The following is a 16705-nucleotide window of genomic DNA, read 5'->3' as shown; positions in this document are numbered from 1 at the left end:
GGAAGGAACCGAAAGCTGAATGGCGCAGAGAACAAAGGCCGTGGGCGGCTGGGCAGGAACACAGTCGGGAGGATGGAGATCAGGGGACTGTGCGGCCTGGCGGCAGAGGGAGGTTTGCCTGGTGCCTGAGAGGTCAAGGCAACTGAGGGTTTCAGTTTGGAGCCAGGGAGCGTGCTGGTGCTGCCTTTGAACACAGACCAGAACAGGAGGGCAGTGAGAGAGAGGAGGAGGGAGCTTGTCTTGGGCTGGGGCCCGGGGCGTCTGTGTGTGGATGCTGAGTAGTCTGGAGCAGCTGGGCTCCTCAGTGATGCAGGGGAGGAGTCAGCACTGCTGCCTGCCAGGCAGAACCAGAAAACTGCAGATCAGAGGGTCGAGGATAGCCTATTGCAAAATGCCTCTAGTGTCTGGCCCAATGAAACCAGAATCCACTGTTGACAAGTAATAGTGAGAGAGACAGAGACAGAGAGACAACAGTCAGAAAGCCAATAGACTGAGTGAGCCCATCAGAATATCACATGTCAAGAAGGCACGTGTACCACGTGTGTGCCACAATGCCTGCCACATGTCAAGAAGGCACGGTAAAGGGTGCTCATGAGATTCCCTAGTTGCTAGCTGTGAGAATGCACCGGAAGGGGAGCAGTGGGGACAGAACCGATCCTAACAGCTGTTACAGAATGTCCCAGAGCAGGCAGCATGCTTCTGTTTTTGTCCATTTAGGTTTTTTCTAATTCATATGCTGGGGGGGGGGAGAGATACTAAAAGTCTAGCAAAAACCTTTTGTGTGTGTGTTTAACTTTTTTTTTTTTCTAAGCCATCTTTCCCTGCTTCTCCGGGGATGGCAGGAGAGAGAACACAGAACACAAGTCGGGGTAAAAGCATGAACAATACTGAGAAAGGGAGCAACAATGACTCTCAAAAATGGCACTTTCTGGAAGAACTTCTTGCTGGGGACTGAGCTCAGCTGCTTCCCCTCCACGGGGAGGGAGGGGCTCCTTGTCACCTGCGGTCACTGATGTTTGAGGAGAGAGTTCCAGAGAGACGTCTGGAGCAAGGGTCAAGGGAATGCAGTTACGGGGAACCCCCAAGGGAGAAAAGGAGGTAAATAGCCAATCTACTGCAGAAAGATTGATTACAGGTAGGAGTTTAGGTGGAATCGTATTCCTGTTGAGAATGAGTATACAATCAATGCTGGTTTAGCTCACTATTGCATTGAGTCTTAAAATACTAGACTCCAGCAACCTGACATGTGGCCACACGTATATCAGTGTGAGCATACTTGTGTGACTCTTTTTCATGGGCTACACAGCAAGCTGAACCTGACCCAAGCCATGTTATTTTCAACTGCCTCCTATGCATGTCAAAGGTACACACTGAAGACATTCGACTGAAGAAGTGTGGATGCGTTTGAATTAAGGTGCTGATGAAGAACATTGTAAGAACCTTGGACTGTCAAAAGCACAAACAAATCCATCCTGGAAGAAGTACAGCCAGAATGCTCCTTCAAAGCAAGGATGCCAAGACTTTGTTTACATACTTTGGATATGGCACAGCAGAGAGGAAGTGAAATAGAGGAAGCCCCTGGACAAGACAGACTGCTGCAGAGGCTGCCACCACGGGCTCCGTCACAGCAACACCTGAGAGGCTAGCGGAGGACCAGGTAGCCTTCCTTCTGCTGCGCGGAGGGTCGCTAAGAGCCGGAGCGGACTTCATGGTGGCAAACAATAGCATGCACCGCTGGGAAAAAAAATGTAGGAGCGTGAAAGTTTTCATGATTTCAATATCACCTTGTTGAATGACTCAGGTAAATAAATCCTGCTGTACGTACTCAAGGATGGTTAATACCGGATGATTAGCTCTTAATTCTGACTGCGTTGATGGTGCAATTGTAAAATAAGGTTATTGGGTAAAAGTGTAACTGTGTGAATAAGCATACTCAAAAGCCTGGACCTTTTCAAAATGGCAGCCTTTGGGAAAGAGGTGGGTGTGGTTACATGGTTCGGCCCAGGACTTCTAGACCAAACCGTTTGGACACCCTTCTTGAGAGATTATTAGAAGCACCCACACACTCAACCAGAACACTTGCAATGGAAGCAAATGTGCCACCTAAGAGCATCTGATTTTGAGAAACAGTTAAAAATCATTCAGAACCAACTTCTGTGACGAGGATGCTTGATGGAGAGTCCTTGGAACATTTTCGATGGGCCCAAGAAGCAACAATGTGTGAAGAGCATGACTGTGGAGAATTTTGGTCAGGAATGCCTAGTTGTCTTGAGCAACAGCATTCTGCACTCTGTGTACAGTCCCTGCTAAGGACACATTTGAATCTCTCAACTAATAATCAAATTGTTGTAACTGTTAATGGAATGATTGAGTTATTTTTAATAACATATAATTGGTACATCAATTTCCAGTTCACAGAGCACTTTTACTTCTATTTCAGAAGCTGTTTATAATGAGATGGTGAGCGAACGATTCAAAGAACATGAGATCAAGATTATTTCATAAGACGAACTGTCATTTACAAGGGCAGCCTGGTAAGGTGGGAGATTACGAGTTGGGTGGCGAACCTCAAGGGCAGCAGTTTGAAACAAGTCGCTCTGCAAGGGGAAAGGTGAGTCTTTCTCCTCTGGTAAAGAGCTACAGTCTCGGAAACCCACAGAGGCCAGTCTACTCTGTCCTATCAGGTTACTATGAGTGGGATTGGCAGTGAGAGTCATTTACGAGGATTCGTTGACTTGGCCAATGTCAAGGAATTAGTAAATCATAAAGGAGCCTTACACCAGGACTCGGGTATCAGTGTTAGTGATCTGATATTAATCTTTTCTTAGTCATATAGATCATACTTCTGCTTCGGTCACAGTTTGCTAAGTCAGCAGTTTTTACCCATATTATCTTAGAAGGTTTGTTCTGCATACCTTTAGAGGGCCAGGCCAGCGAGAGAGTGGCCTAAGTGCTTCCCGGACAGCCCTTCTTTGACGTGCCATTGTTCCTCTTTTGAGAAAATGACTTAAACTTTAAAAGCATCTATTTTACTTCTCATAAGGATTATTTGGAAAACCGAATGCCCTTGCAAGGACTGATTTCGTCTCATTATAGGTAACTTTTGAAATGTTGGAAGTGTTTCAGACTGAACTTGCTGCAATGCAGCTGGGTGCTTGGGTGGGCTAGTGTTTTTTGGTGGCCCTCAATGCCCCCCAACTGTGAAACAAGGGGCTTTAATTAGATAAGCTGTAACCCTCTATAACGTGGTAAGGTGTAGAACAACTAGCTCCTCTGGAAAATAGTTATACCCCTGTGACAGGTCTTTTGTGCACCATGGCGCCCATAGGGACCTGTGGGCAAAGGTTAGCCTGTCGATCAGGTCACAGCTTGATTGGAGGGCAAAGGAGATAACTGACTTTGAGGCCAGCCCCTCCCTCTTTCTCCCCAGTGATCAGACCAGCGCTGCTGCCGCCTGACTTAGCTGCTCTGCTGGTGGATCCTGTCACCGTGCTGTGCTACACCTTGAGGTTCAATTTCAACCCACTTTGCCACGCACCCTTGGCCTCGGCGATGACTCCACAGCTCCTCTTCCTGCTGTTGCTGCCTCACCTTGCTGTGTCTTGCTGCCTGCGGGCCAACCGAGTCTTGCCTTTCCTGACAGCTAATTCACTGTTTCCTTGACCTTGGATCAGTGGCCAGCGTGGTTTGGAAGGACCTTCAATAAACCAACTGCCCCATGAAAGTGAGGTGGACTGAGCATTGCTTTCCTTCTCACTATATAAACCTATCCTTTTGTATATATTAAATCATAGGTGTCCTGGTTTTGTTTCTCTAGAGAAGCCTGCCTTACACAACACCAAACATTTTTTACACGTCAGGTGAAAGGGGTCACAGCTAGCGAGCTGTAAGGGTGACATGTTTAATTAACCACAGTTAGAGACATTTTAGGAGCCCTGGTGGCACAGTGGTAGGAGATGAGCTATTAACTGAAAAGTCAGCAGTTCAAAACCACCAGTCGCTCCTTGGGAAAAAGATGAGGCTTTATACTTCCATAAACGAGGGTGGAGTGAGGGGAGGGGGAAATATGGAGCTGATGTCAGGGGCTCAAGTAGAAAGGAAAAGTCTTGAAAAAGACATTGACAGCATATGTAAAGATGTGTTGACAAAATGGAGATATGTATGGATTGTGATAAGAGTTATAAGAGCCCCCAATAAAATAAAATTTAAATTAAAAAATTTAAATGTTTTATCAAAAGATGGGATTGATGTATATACACATCTTAATAAATTAACCAAATATAAATAAGTTTCAAACATATTCAAGGTACTTAGCTATTGCTAACCTGTCAAGGTTAATGCTTGATATCTCCCAGTAACAACAGAAATGACTTTGTGCTATACATTTTTTAATTAAAAACTGTACAGGGGGAAAAAAAAGGTAACAGTCTTGGAAGCCCACAGGAGCAGTGCTACCCTGTCCTCTAGGGTCACCATGAATCAGAATTGACTAGATGGCAGTGAGTTTTTGAGTTTATTGATATGTTATATTTGGGCCCAAACACCAATTGTGAGTATGGCACAGGACAGGGCAGTATTTTGTTGTGTTGTACACAGAGTTGCTATGAGTCAGAACCAACTCAACTACACCTAACAACAATGACATGTTGGTCCACTGTTGCTAGGGCTTCCCTGTGCACTGCACGATGTTCAGAAGTATCCTTAATGTCAGTCAGTAGCACCTCCTCCCCTACTGCAGCAGTCAAGACATCACCACATCTCCCATTGTTGTTGCTGTTGCTAGTTTCCCTTGATTGGATTTTGGCTCCTGGGGACTCCACATGTGCAAAGCAGAGCAGACCTACTCCAGAGGGTTTCTGCACTGTGGCCTTTCAGAAGCAGACCCGCAAGGCTATCTTTTGAGCCACCTCTGAGAATTCAAACCACCAGCCTTTCAGCAATCAGCCCCATGCTCAACCTCTCACATATCAAACTCCTTAACTACACTCACTGTTATCGAGTAGATGCTGACTCAGAGAGACGGTGCAGGGCAGGGTAGACCTGGCCTTGTGAGTTTCCGAAACTAAATTCTTCATGGGACTTAGAAAGCCTCATCTTTCTCTTGAGGTTCAGCTAGTGGTTTTGAACTGCTGACCGTGTGGATCGCAGCCCAACTAATAACCACGACACCACCAGAAACCCTTAACTATCTCCTAAGGGAGGTGTAATCATCCTGTTGAAAACCACAGGTCGATGACAACAGGGAATGGAAATTACACAGGCTAGCTTGAAAGTACATGTCCTAATTAAAGGTACCCAAGCTGAAAAAAAATTTTTTTTTGGCTTGGCATGATTCTGTATCTCTCCTCAGTCCCCATATCCCCCTCCCCACAACACACTCACATACACACAGCTCATCAGCAGTTTCTGATCAGAAGAACACGTTCAGACTATAAACTCAGTCAGACCACGGACAGACTTCCATGTTTCCCATAATAACTACTGAGACCAATCCTACTCTATTTTTTAATGCTAGATAAGCATAACTATATGCTATGAGATGAACAATGAGGTGAAAAAAGGCAAAGGAACTAACACAGTAGTTGGCAGACAGCAATACCTTCGCTGGATTTCTGCTGATAATTTATGAAAAAGATACTATATAGAAAATGGTCTTATTGTTGATCGCATATAATGTCATGTGACTACTTTCTTCGTGAAAACAACATTGTCATAATTTCCAAACAGAAGTTGATCTATTTCAATGGGAAAAGTCTGTAATAATAAGTATAAGAAGAAGTTTAAAATCCTTTCTTCTCATTTGGTATGTTAATAGGCTCAACTTGCAAGGCCTCCAAGTCTCTTTTCTTCATTGTTTTTTCTCTCTGCTGGTGGCGCTCTCAGAGACACCCAACCAAATTCCACATTTTATTCTGGTTTGAGGCCACATAGGGAGCCGCAACGAAACGTTAGCTTGACTTATTTTAATTTCTCACAGAAACATCTTTACAAAAATATTAGATTCCTGGGAAGAAGTGTGGTCAGGACCGTTCTCAGGTGCCATATGGTGTCGGAGGAAGATGCTCATGAAAAGAGTGAGCAGCCCTCATCCAAGCTGACCAGGGGGCCACGGCTTTTCCATTCGCACCTCAGAACAGACAATGCTGCCCCACTGCGTTTGTTAACAAAACCGATCGGAAAGGACCGGAGGTTAAAGCTGTAGCATCCTGGTCACGGAAGAAGAAATGTTAGCTTGCTCAATGCTACTATTTTACTCATGAACTAATTAAACTTTGAGTAGATTCCCCCCACCCCTTCTTAATGGGAGCCAGGTGCTGGACAACTAAAAAGGAAAACAAAAAAACCAAAAACCACCACAGCTAATCATACCTGTCATGTCTCAGAGCTCTCATATCAACATACACAGTGGTTGGGTCAGGTCCAGAGGTCCCCTGTAAACAATGACAGACTGTGGTTAATTCAAGTTTGAGGGGAAAGCAATCTGGCTCTTGTGCTTTCTACTAACTAGTAATAAGCATTTTCTTTGGAAAAATCTTAAACTGAAATAAAAAAAATCACTGGAACCGTAGCTCTCCAAGATACCTGTTAACTTTCAGGTTGGCCTTCTACATTTCCAATGGAACATTTTATTAAGATAATACTGGTCTTTTACACAGCTTGCCTCTTACGTCATAGAAATCAGAATCAGAAATCAGGGAGCCATGCTATACAGTCTGATAAATAAGGAGGGCTGAAATGGTTGGCTGGCAGAAGCAGGTGTCATGGTTATGAAGCGTCATTTGCGGAGAAACTCTAATGGCATGCATCCCTAACGGTATCTACGCAGCTTCCGATAAGGAGACGGGCACGAATAAGAGGACACGATTAGAGATAATTATTTCCTTCCTTTCCATTCCATTTGGTCCTTCGTTTGCCCTACAACTTCAGGAGGTTGCTTGGAGCAATGTGGGATATTGGATGTCTCCCAGAGTCAGGTAGGGTTTTGTGGTCTTGAGATACATACTCATGTAGTACAGGCAGCCAGACATCTTGTCTGGATACCATAAAACCCTTAAAAATGTGCCAGGGTGCCCTTGGACCAGGTATCTCCGTCCACTTAAGAGCAGTGTCCCTCAATCAACATCACAAACCAAAATTTTACCTCAGTTTCTCGGTTTCAACAGATAAATGGAACAGATGAAACTGAAAACCAGTTTTACAGAAAATAAGAGAGCCCTTCATAATGTATTTAGGTAGAGCCACACCCAAATTCAATAGCGGACCCTTACCTTGTTTGAAAAGAATGGTTAAACATAAGGAAAACAAGTAAAAATAAAGACAGCTTCAGTTAAAAATACGCTGTACCTCTCGACAACCCTGATCATTAGTAGCCCGCCACCGAGAGAGAAAGGGAACAGCACATGCAAATTAGCCTCTAAGTGGAAGCTTAGAGTACAAAGAATATTCTTTCTGGCTCCAGACTATTCCAGAAAGCTGTGTTACAGACTAGCACTGAGTGGAGAAGTGGTTGGATGTTTTGAGTAATGGGAAACGCGTGACAATAGAAAGGCCAATTTGAAACAAGCAAATCATAAAACAGGTCACTACAAGTGGACAATGAAGTGAAACAGATGAAGCCAATCATTGCTTATGTACAATGGAAGCGAACCATCAGTCACAAGTGTGAAACGTGTGAAGAGTTCGGAGAAGACTGCGTCGCCCTGGACCAGCTGTCCTCTTGCATCACGGGGTCTAGAGCAACCCCTCCATCTGTCTCTGCACTCAACTTCCAGTCTGTCCCACTGCTGGTAAGACAGGAGGTGGGGGAGGCACTGGTTGGAGCGAATGGAAAATCCCCTACCTGCTCGGCCAGCTTCCACAGCCGGTGGGGCTATAGCAGCAGGAGGTCAGGATGGAGAAGAAAGGAGAGAACACCAGACCAACAAAAACCGCAGATAAACACAAAGACACACACAAACACACACAGACACACCAACAAAACAACCCAACAGTTAAAAATGGGGTGAAGAAGAGGGAGGGTCAGGGAGGAGAATGCAAAAAGCAGGGAACAAAACAAAAAGATCAAAACCAACATCAAATATGGAAATCATTAAAATTAATCACTGTACTATTAAAGGCTAAAAAAAAAGTTTTAAAAAGATGTCAACATACCCACAGAGCAACAGAGGAGAGAGTAATAGATGACTAACCACAGATATAGAAAGCTATGTAGTTTTCCAATACATGAGGACAATGACATTGCTAGACAACTTAATCGTATATTATTATTGTCGCTCTTTTTCTAGTTTTAAGTTTCTCTCCTTTTTCTCTGAAAGGTCAGAGTATGAGCTTTATTGGCTTAACCTGCTGATCATGCTTCCATTTAAGCAGCTCCGATTGGCTGGCAACAATGAGGGCAAGCCTTGAGGCTCTTACACTTAAAAGGCGCACGTGAGGGTATTTGGGGAAAAAGGTGTGGGTGAGAATGGAATTAAAGACTAAGATCAGTCTATGAACTTTTTGAAGTTCCCTTGTACGTAGCTCTATTCTTCTACAAGATGCGTTGAGAGGTAACGGAAAAGATAGATGAAATAAGTGGGAACATAAAGTATCCAAACTCTGGGCAAGGGAGCAGCCTGTGACTGGTAACTGCTTTACGGATCCTGGGCGCTCCTCACAGCCTGGGCTCCAAAGTCTGCCTTCCCACAGACTTCAAAGTTAACAGCCCCACCATAAAGAAAGAGCTCTTCCCTAGCTTGCTTTGGGCTACAGCTTGGGAGTAAACTGTTTGACAGCTAGGAAGCCCTCCAAACAAAAACACGCTCACTGCCCTCCAGTCTGTCCTGACTCAATGTGAACTTAAAAGAGAGGGCAGAACCTGTTCCTGTGGGTTTTCAAGGCTTTAACTCATTTCAGGAGCAGAGAGCCCATCTTTCAAGCTGGAGCTACTACTGGTGGGTTTGAGCTGCTGATCTGTGGATACACGGCCGAACTCCTAACCTGCTCTACCACCAGGGCTCTGACGCCATCACTTAAAACTGATGCTTAAAATGCTAAAAAAAAGTTCACGGTTTTCAAAATGATGATTGCTTCCTTCTTTCTATGACTCACACACTGTGGTAATTTTGGCTATGGCTCTCCTTCAGGGTCCACAGAGACTGCACGAGATGAAGGGGGAGGACGGTGGCAGAGGCAGATGTACTTCGAATGTGCAGAGGTATTTTACTGGGCAGATTCAGGCCGGATGCAATAATCTCATTCCTTCACGGAATAAAAATTCATCATGTTTCCTCTTAAGTTATTCTAACTCTCAAATTTTCTTTATAATGACTCAAGGTAGTGTCTTGGGAAACAAAACAAAAAAAACATGTTTGGTTGGAAACTAAATTTCTATCTTGTCTATGTGTGACAGAAACAGCACATGTCTAGAGCAAAGTAGATTTATTGGATTAATTTTTATCAAAGAATAAATGATGCAAGAGATAAAGGAATTAAAATTCAGGGGTTTCAGGGGATTTGTTTGATTAGTAGTTTAAACTGTTGAATACAAACTTGATGGTCTGAAATGTAAGCCCCCACCTAGTTTGCAATAAAAATGTGTTATTCTAAATTAAATGAAATGCCAATGTTTCCACATTTCAAAATACCTAAGATACAAAAATCTGACTTTTTAAGATATGTTTCAGGAGTATGAATTTAACAAAAGCTTCACTTTGACCCAAGTTCCTTTAAACAAGGAGATTCCTGCGACATGTAGGTGCCCCAGTGCTTAAAGGGCATATACGAGAGAGGAGAGAGCGAGAGCACTACCTCCTTGCATAAAGGAGCAGCAGCTAAGGTTATCAGTCCAACTAAAGCTTACTCAGAAATGAAACCAGAGCACTTCTGAGATCACACGTTAATGAGAAAACAGGATTCACTTGAAAATTCAATTTCATAACGAAAAACGTTCCATATAGGTTAGAGATATTTATATGAATCATCATTTTACTTATTGATATAAAGGAGTTCCTGAGACAGCTGTATTAAGTGTTGATGGAACAAATGAGTTCTATTTAAGTCTCAGCTGAAGCTGCAGCAAATGCCAACCCAGCAAGCTAGCCCAGTGCTCTCATGGTAACGGTACTCCAGTGAAGCACGCGCCATAGGATTAGCGCTACTGAGCACCAGCGCGGAGCTCCTGAGTGTTGTGTTCAACTTTCCATAAGTAGAAATGCATGGAATAAACAAGAAAACAGAAATCCATCACTCTGATTTTGGATAGATCTACTCTGCTAGTTGTACGAGGAGTCAAGACAGCTTGCGTGACATGTTTCGATACAAACCACACTTCCGATTTAAAGGGAAACCCATCAGTGATTCCCTCTTGGGACTCAAACGTCTAATTTCCCTGTTCACATGAAAATGGGGTGTTACAGAGACGGGCTGCCTCCGGAAAGCCTCACTACTGTGCTCTGAGTAACATTTTCAAAACCTGTAACTGATGAGGGGACACCCCTGCCCAAACACGGTCTGCCTTGCCCACTGCCGGCAGCAAGCAAGGACAAGATGCCCCTGCGTTCCCACACCTTCATTTCGAATCTGCGTCTCCTCCTTGTTCTTTGTTCTGGCCACACAGGCTGGCGCCATCTTTCAGTCTTTGAAAATCTGAGCGTCTTCCCTGTCAACAGGTCTTTTCTTGGTAGCTCCCCTTACCTAAAATGATCTTGGTGCAAACATAACACCCTCCGCTGCTAACTGAAGGGTTGAAAATTAGAATTGATCCACAGGTGCCTTGGAAGAAAGGCCTGGGGAGCTACTGCTAAACAATGCAGTCACTGGAAGAAACTCTGAAGCAAACTCATCTGTCAGGAGTCAGTGTTGGCTGGGTGGCAACTGATAGAATTTTTTTCCTCCCTCTCTCTCACTTGCTACCTGTAATTTGGCTTTCAGAAGTGAGCAGACACCAGCCTTTTAGAGAAGCAGAGAAGTAGGGTTAAATCTGTCTGGGCATTCAACACTGCCGGACTTTTTCATTTGAAAGATCTTTGGTTCAAGTCTGCCTGCCCCACTCATGGGTCTTTGGCCCGGGCCAGGTATGTGCAGTTTGCTCTTTTCCACTCTGCCATATCTCAGTGCTGGGCTCTGGGAAAGCAGCGAAATGGTAAAGCAAAAGCATGTATGAACTTACCCTGTGTCACATACACACTAGAGGGATATTTATGAAACGCATGAGTAAGTGATTGCCACAAAGCAACCAGCTAATCTTGGGAGGCTGGACCAGGTTGACTTTTCTTCCTAGCTAAACAAAACCCATTCGTATTTTGCTACTAAAAGAAGCGAAAACATTTCACTAAAGATTTGAAAAGACCAAGATACTGGTCTCTCTAAGGTGGGAAGTGAGCTTTCCCAAGATGTTTATTTCTTCAACTTGGCACACTTTAATTATTATGTCTCTTTAATATTACCAACAGTCTTTAGCTAGCACAGAAAATGCAGTCTTAAACGCTGGTCAGTACCATATGCAAGACTGTGGGGCAGAGACTGCAGACATAAATATGAACAAGGCCCAAATAAATCCCAGGACACCAGTTGTGGGAGGAGACGGCAGACTTGGAAATGCCCAATTAAAGGAGATGACGAGCAGTGCTCTAGTTCATTGGAGCCAGGTGTGGACCGCACACAACACAAAGGAGGGATTTGGGGATTGTGCCACACCTGAGATACCATTCACACCGGGCTTTGAAAGATGAGTGCACCGGACAGAGGTCAGGCTGTGATTGGGCACAGAGGCAAGCAGGCATGGTGCACAGCATGGTGTTGGGTAACAGCCAAGGGCTTGCTCTGCTGGTGCAGAGGTGCCTCTGAAACGGGAGCAGGACGAGAGGTGTGAAGACTGCACCTGAGGATCAGGTTAGGAAGGGTGCCATCAGTTTGGGAATTGTGCTGTGGGCGACAGGGATCCAATGGATTTTATAAGACTCGAAACTTCAAACTTTTCTCCAGCGTTTGCCACAACTTCATCTTTTCTACTGTTTAACTTAACCAGAATTAGAAATCGTGAAATGAAAAAGCTGAAGCGTCCAAAGACTAATAGAAGTCCATTTTAAATGTTATTAACGACCTAAACCTGGACAAAAACGTTTCCTTGATAAAGCTATTTCACCCCTTTAGTCATAAATCTTATTACTTAAAAGTGACAAAAATGTGTAGAACATCTATTCAGAATCAACCAAGGAGCAAAAATTCAAGAAGAGTGGCAGGAATTTACTCTGGGAAAATCTTAATATACCGTTGGGTCCTCCCAGTTAACAGTTAATATGCTACCCTTTGGGGGTACATATTTACCCTGGAAATTAGAGTAAATTTAGTTAGAACTTTGGATTCATCTAGAGGTATCATAAATAGGTACAATGACTTGTTGGGTTAGTGCACCAATTACCTGAAGGTTAAAGGGGAAAATCTTTTAAGTTTCTCAACGTAAAAGTTTGTTTTTTTAAAGTCATTTTTCTGCCTTTATATTTATAATTTTAGTGTGTGCTAAAAAAACACTGAAATCCTTGGGGACCTCCCCAGGAATCCACAGAATCAAAGCCATTTTCAAATAAACCCCAGATGTCTGTTAGTCACTGGTAACTGTGCTGACATCTGCCCTAATGATGTAATGGCCATGGTGGGTTAACCTGCAGGGGCCTTAGAGTGAATCAAAACAATGGGGCCAAGTTAACGAGTGCATTTTTTTCTGTCATACAATTGTAAACAAAAGAGCAGCTAGACCTACAAATGATCTTGATGAAGCAACAAAAAGACATTGCCTTTAAATCTTGACTCTAGATATCATTTAAAATTCTATGCGATGAAATGGGAATTCTGCGTAATAGTCTTCTGCTGCATATGAAGAGGTAGGTAGTTTGTCTTTAGGAAAAGCACGCATATGATGGTCCTGCAGGCTGAACTTGCTATGTCCTCAGGGAACTCCAGTTTTACTAGAAACGGTCACTGACATACAAACTTGGGTATTTGGTCACTATTATCTTGAAAATGAATGAACTGAGTGTGTTGCATTAAGGAAAACAGCTCACCGTAATTGTTCCCAATGATAACATTCGAAAGCTTTCAAAATACAAATAGCATTCCTGAAAATTCTTGTCTATCACTGCATGCCTGACAACTTTCCAGCAAAGCCTAAAACGTTTCTGATGCGATTGGCGGTATAAGGAGTGAATGTGAGTTTTGTGGATTAAAAAATAAAACGTGTCAACATTTTAAATACACGTGTTACTCAATTATCAAACGACCACTCTATGTGATTAGAAATGTATGCACCCAGGTAAAAGATGCAACTGAGACCAGTGCATTTTAATGAAATAGAAGAATACAACTAACTCTGAAGAAACTATCACTTGTTGAATATTAGTGTGATATCAAAGGATATCCTCAGTTATCTAAAAAGAGTACATAAAAAACCAAAACTCCTTACTTGACTACTTTTTGAACCCAGACAATAAAAGATTAAGGCAAATATGGTAATGAATCCAGCTGCCTTTTCTTAAGCCAGATATTTAAAACATTTACAAAACCTAAGGTCTCTGCTTTCTGTCTTTATGTGGGTTTCCCAAGAGCTCCCTCTTAACTCCCTCTGGGGTCTGAGCCTCGCGGTGCTTTGGCAGCCAGCTGCTGTTCTAATACAGGAAATCCGACTGATGTGGTGGTGAAGGAGGGGTAGGAGGGGACGCATTCTAATACTAAAATTAGAACTCAGGTTTTGAGTGAGCCTATCGCCTCGGGCTGTCACCTTCTTAAGTGTTTCCCAGCTTAAAACAACAATTTTTTCTCAACCCTGAGGTGAAACAGGACGGTTAGAGAGTTGGAGTTGGGTATTAGGCTGTGCTAAAATGTACATAGAGTGTGGTAAAACGGTTTCCCTTAATGTGAAGCTACTGGTAAGGAGAACAGAGCCATCCAGGCATGTCTGAAATGGTTTTGCTGATCCCCACCCTCTGCCAACAGCCTCAGGATTTTCTCCCCCATAGTCACAGTGAGTGGCGATGGTGTTTGCAGAAGTCAAACTCACAAATACTGGCCAGCCCAGTAGGTCTGGACCGTGAGGATTCTCTCTCTCTGAAACTAGTCTCTAGCAACTCACTAGTCAATTATTGTTTTTAAGTGTTCTTATTCAAGATTGTCCTCAGCAGCCGTTTGTGCTCTGGGTAAGCTACAATTCTGTCTGCCTCTATCTACAGCAGTCAGTGGTTCCCAACCTTCCTAATGCGGCAACCGTTTCTCCTGGTGTGGTGACCCTGACCATAAGATTATTTTCGTTGCTCCTTCATCACTGTAATTTTGCTACTGTTATGAATCATATTACAAACATATGATATGCAGTATGTATTAGCCGACCCCTGTGAAAGGGTCATTTGACCCCAAAGGGGTCGCGACCCACAGGTTGAGAACCGCTGGTCTATAGGGTTTATGGGAGATGGTTTCCCTGGGATCTCTGTTCTTGACGAATCTAAGAAAAGTTTGGACATTTAGAGTTTTTCTTCTATTTTCTTGTTATGAGGATGGGATTGGTTTAAATACTTCCAAGATCTTTACATATTGAAAGAAAACCAGCATGCTTCATTTCTTTTGGCTGCATACTGAGAAATATTGGTTCCTAGGTCTGAAATGTCTTTAACTTGTTAAGAAATTGTCAAATCCAACCCCTTATGGAAGGGTCTCCGGGAGGAGACAGCCAGTCAGGGTGAGATGTAGTAACGATGAAACATACAACTGTCCTCTAGCTCCTAAATGCTTCCTACCCACCCCACCCACCCCCACTATCTTGATGCCAATTCTACCTTACACATTTTGCTAGACCAGAGGATGTACACTGGGACAGACAGCAACTGAAAACACAGGGAATTCAGGGCGGACAAGCCCTTCAGGACCAGTGGTGTGAGTAGCGATACTGGGAGGGTAAAGGGAGGGTAGGTTTAAAAGGGGGAACCGATTATAAGGATCTACATGTGACCTCCTCCCTGGGGGATGGACAACAGAAAAGTGGGAGATGTCGGACAGTGTAAGATATGACAAAATAATAATTTATAAATTATCAAGGGTTCATGAGGGAGAGGGGAGCGGGGAGGAAGAGGAAAAAATGAGGAGCTGATGCCAGGGGCTTATGTGAAAAGCAAATGTTTTGAGAATAATGAGGGCAATGAATGTACAAGTGTGCTTTACATCACAGATGTATAAATGGATTGTGAAAAGAGTTGTATGAGCCCTATTAAAATGATTACCAAAAAAAGAAACAAAAAAATGTCAAATAATTCTCCAAAGTGGAAATATTTTATACCCCGATCAACAATGAAGACGTTCCAGCTGTTCCATGCACTCATCAACGTTGGTCTGTTGGTCGCTTTGATTTTGCCTTTTTCTCAAAACTAAACTCACTGCCCTTGAGTTGATGCCAACTCATAGCGACTCTACAGGATCTGATAGAACTACCCCCCGACCCCTGTGTGTTTCCCAGACTGTAACTCTTTATAGGAATCGAGAGCCTCCTCTTTCTCCCAAGGAGCAGCTGGTGGTTTCTAACTGCTGACCTGGTGATGACAGCAGCCAGAGCGTAACCACCATGCCATGTTTTCCTGATGGCTAGTAATGCTGACCACCATTTCATGTATTTACTGGTCTTTTATCTTTTTCTGTCACTTATTTCTTCAAATATTTTTCCCACGATATTTTAAAAATGTATTTTTCTTGCTGGTTTGTATGAGTTCTTTATATATTCTGGATGGAAGCCTTTAATCAGATTCATGGATTGCAAATATATTTTTCCAGTTTGTGCTTTCGGTATTTTCTTATATGTCTCAATTTAAGTTTTGATGTGTAATTGAACATTATTTGTAGGGTTCCCCCCAACAAATAAAATATTTTCTTTGTCATCAAAGTCTGAATTTTAAACTGATTATTGAATTGCTGACTCATAGCTACCAGTATGTTCAATTTTAGCAACTTTCCCATCTCCAGTAGCTTTTCCGGAACCACTATTATAGTCACATGAATTTTCTCAATTTAAACTTGGGCTCCTTCAGCATTTTAACTTTTCTGACAAACACCCCATGACAAGCTTTTTCTATGTCTTTCTCCATGCCGTCTGGAGTTGACTTATTGACCACTTCTTTCAACCCCTTTCTCTGCACCTCTCAGTCATGTTTTCATCATTTTCTTCTGGGTGTGGCCTATCTGTTGACGCCGAGCAAAAGAGGCCTTCTAAACCCGATTGTTGTTGTTGCTGATCTTTGGTAAAATCCACATAGAACAGATGAAGCAAATAACCCACTGATGGTCTTGACATCAACAAGGTTGCCATTTGCTGGCAATGGAACATATACTGTCACCAGTAAGATAAGAGGCCAGGGAGTCAGTCAAGTAGCTTTTGTCCTGAATGTCCTCAATAATTAGCTTGGATTCTAAATGCAACTTCATCTTTCTGCAGATCAGCAAGGTTCATTTCAAAAACAGGACTCTCGAGCCCATCAGATGCAGTCTAGGTCCTTTGAATGTTTATGATGAATGTTTTCCCAGCATTCTCGTATTGAATGAAGTTGGTAGGTTCACCTCTTACCAATCTTTCTTAGAAAACAGTGCTCTTCTTGGCTCCTTTTTGGCACCTTTGTAAGGCACTTGTTCTTGACAGCTGCTACAGTGCACTTAAAGAGCCGGAAAGCTCTCAAGTCCTAAAGAATGTGTGACTCGC

At 43.2% G+C, this 16705-nt stretch overlaps 1 protein-coding gene across 4 annotated transcripts in view; it reads right to left on the bottom strand.

Annotated features, from left to right (window-relative positions):
• The window catches only part of DIP2C (disco interacting protein 2 homolog C), a 521839-nt gene that overhangs the window by 40322 nt on the left and 464812 nt on the right, over positions 1-16705 (bottom strand). For 2 of the 4 annotated variants that reach the window (XM_075550143.1, XM_075550145.1), the window contains 2 exons: positions 7841-7870; positions 6370-6431 (listed from right to left, as the gene is read on the bottom strand). In XM_075550143.1, the coding sequence (XP_075406258.1) occupies positions 6370-6431; positions 7841-7870 (92 nt within the window). The remainder of the gene's footprint in view (positions 1-6369; positions 6432-7840; positions 7871-16705) is intronic. The other 2 variants (XM_075550144.1, XM_075550146.1) reach the window with 1 other exon arrangement.

Source organism: Tenrec ecaudatus, chromosome 5 (assembly GCF_050624435.1).
Source record: "Tenrec ecaudatus isolate mTenEca1 chromosome 5, mTenEca1.hap1, whole genome shotgun sequence".
Lineage (NCBI taxonomy): Eukaryota > Metazoa > Chordata > Mammalia > Afrosoricida > Tenrecidae > Tenrec > Tenrec ecaudatus.
The sequence above is the reverse complement of the archived record's forward strand: the minus strand, read 5'-3'. Positions and strand labels throughout refer to the sequence as shown.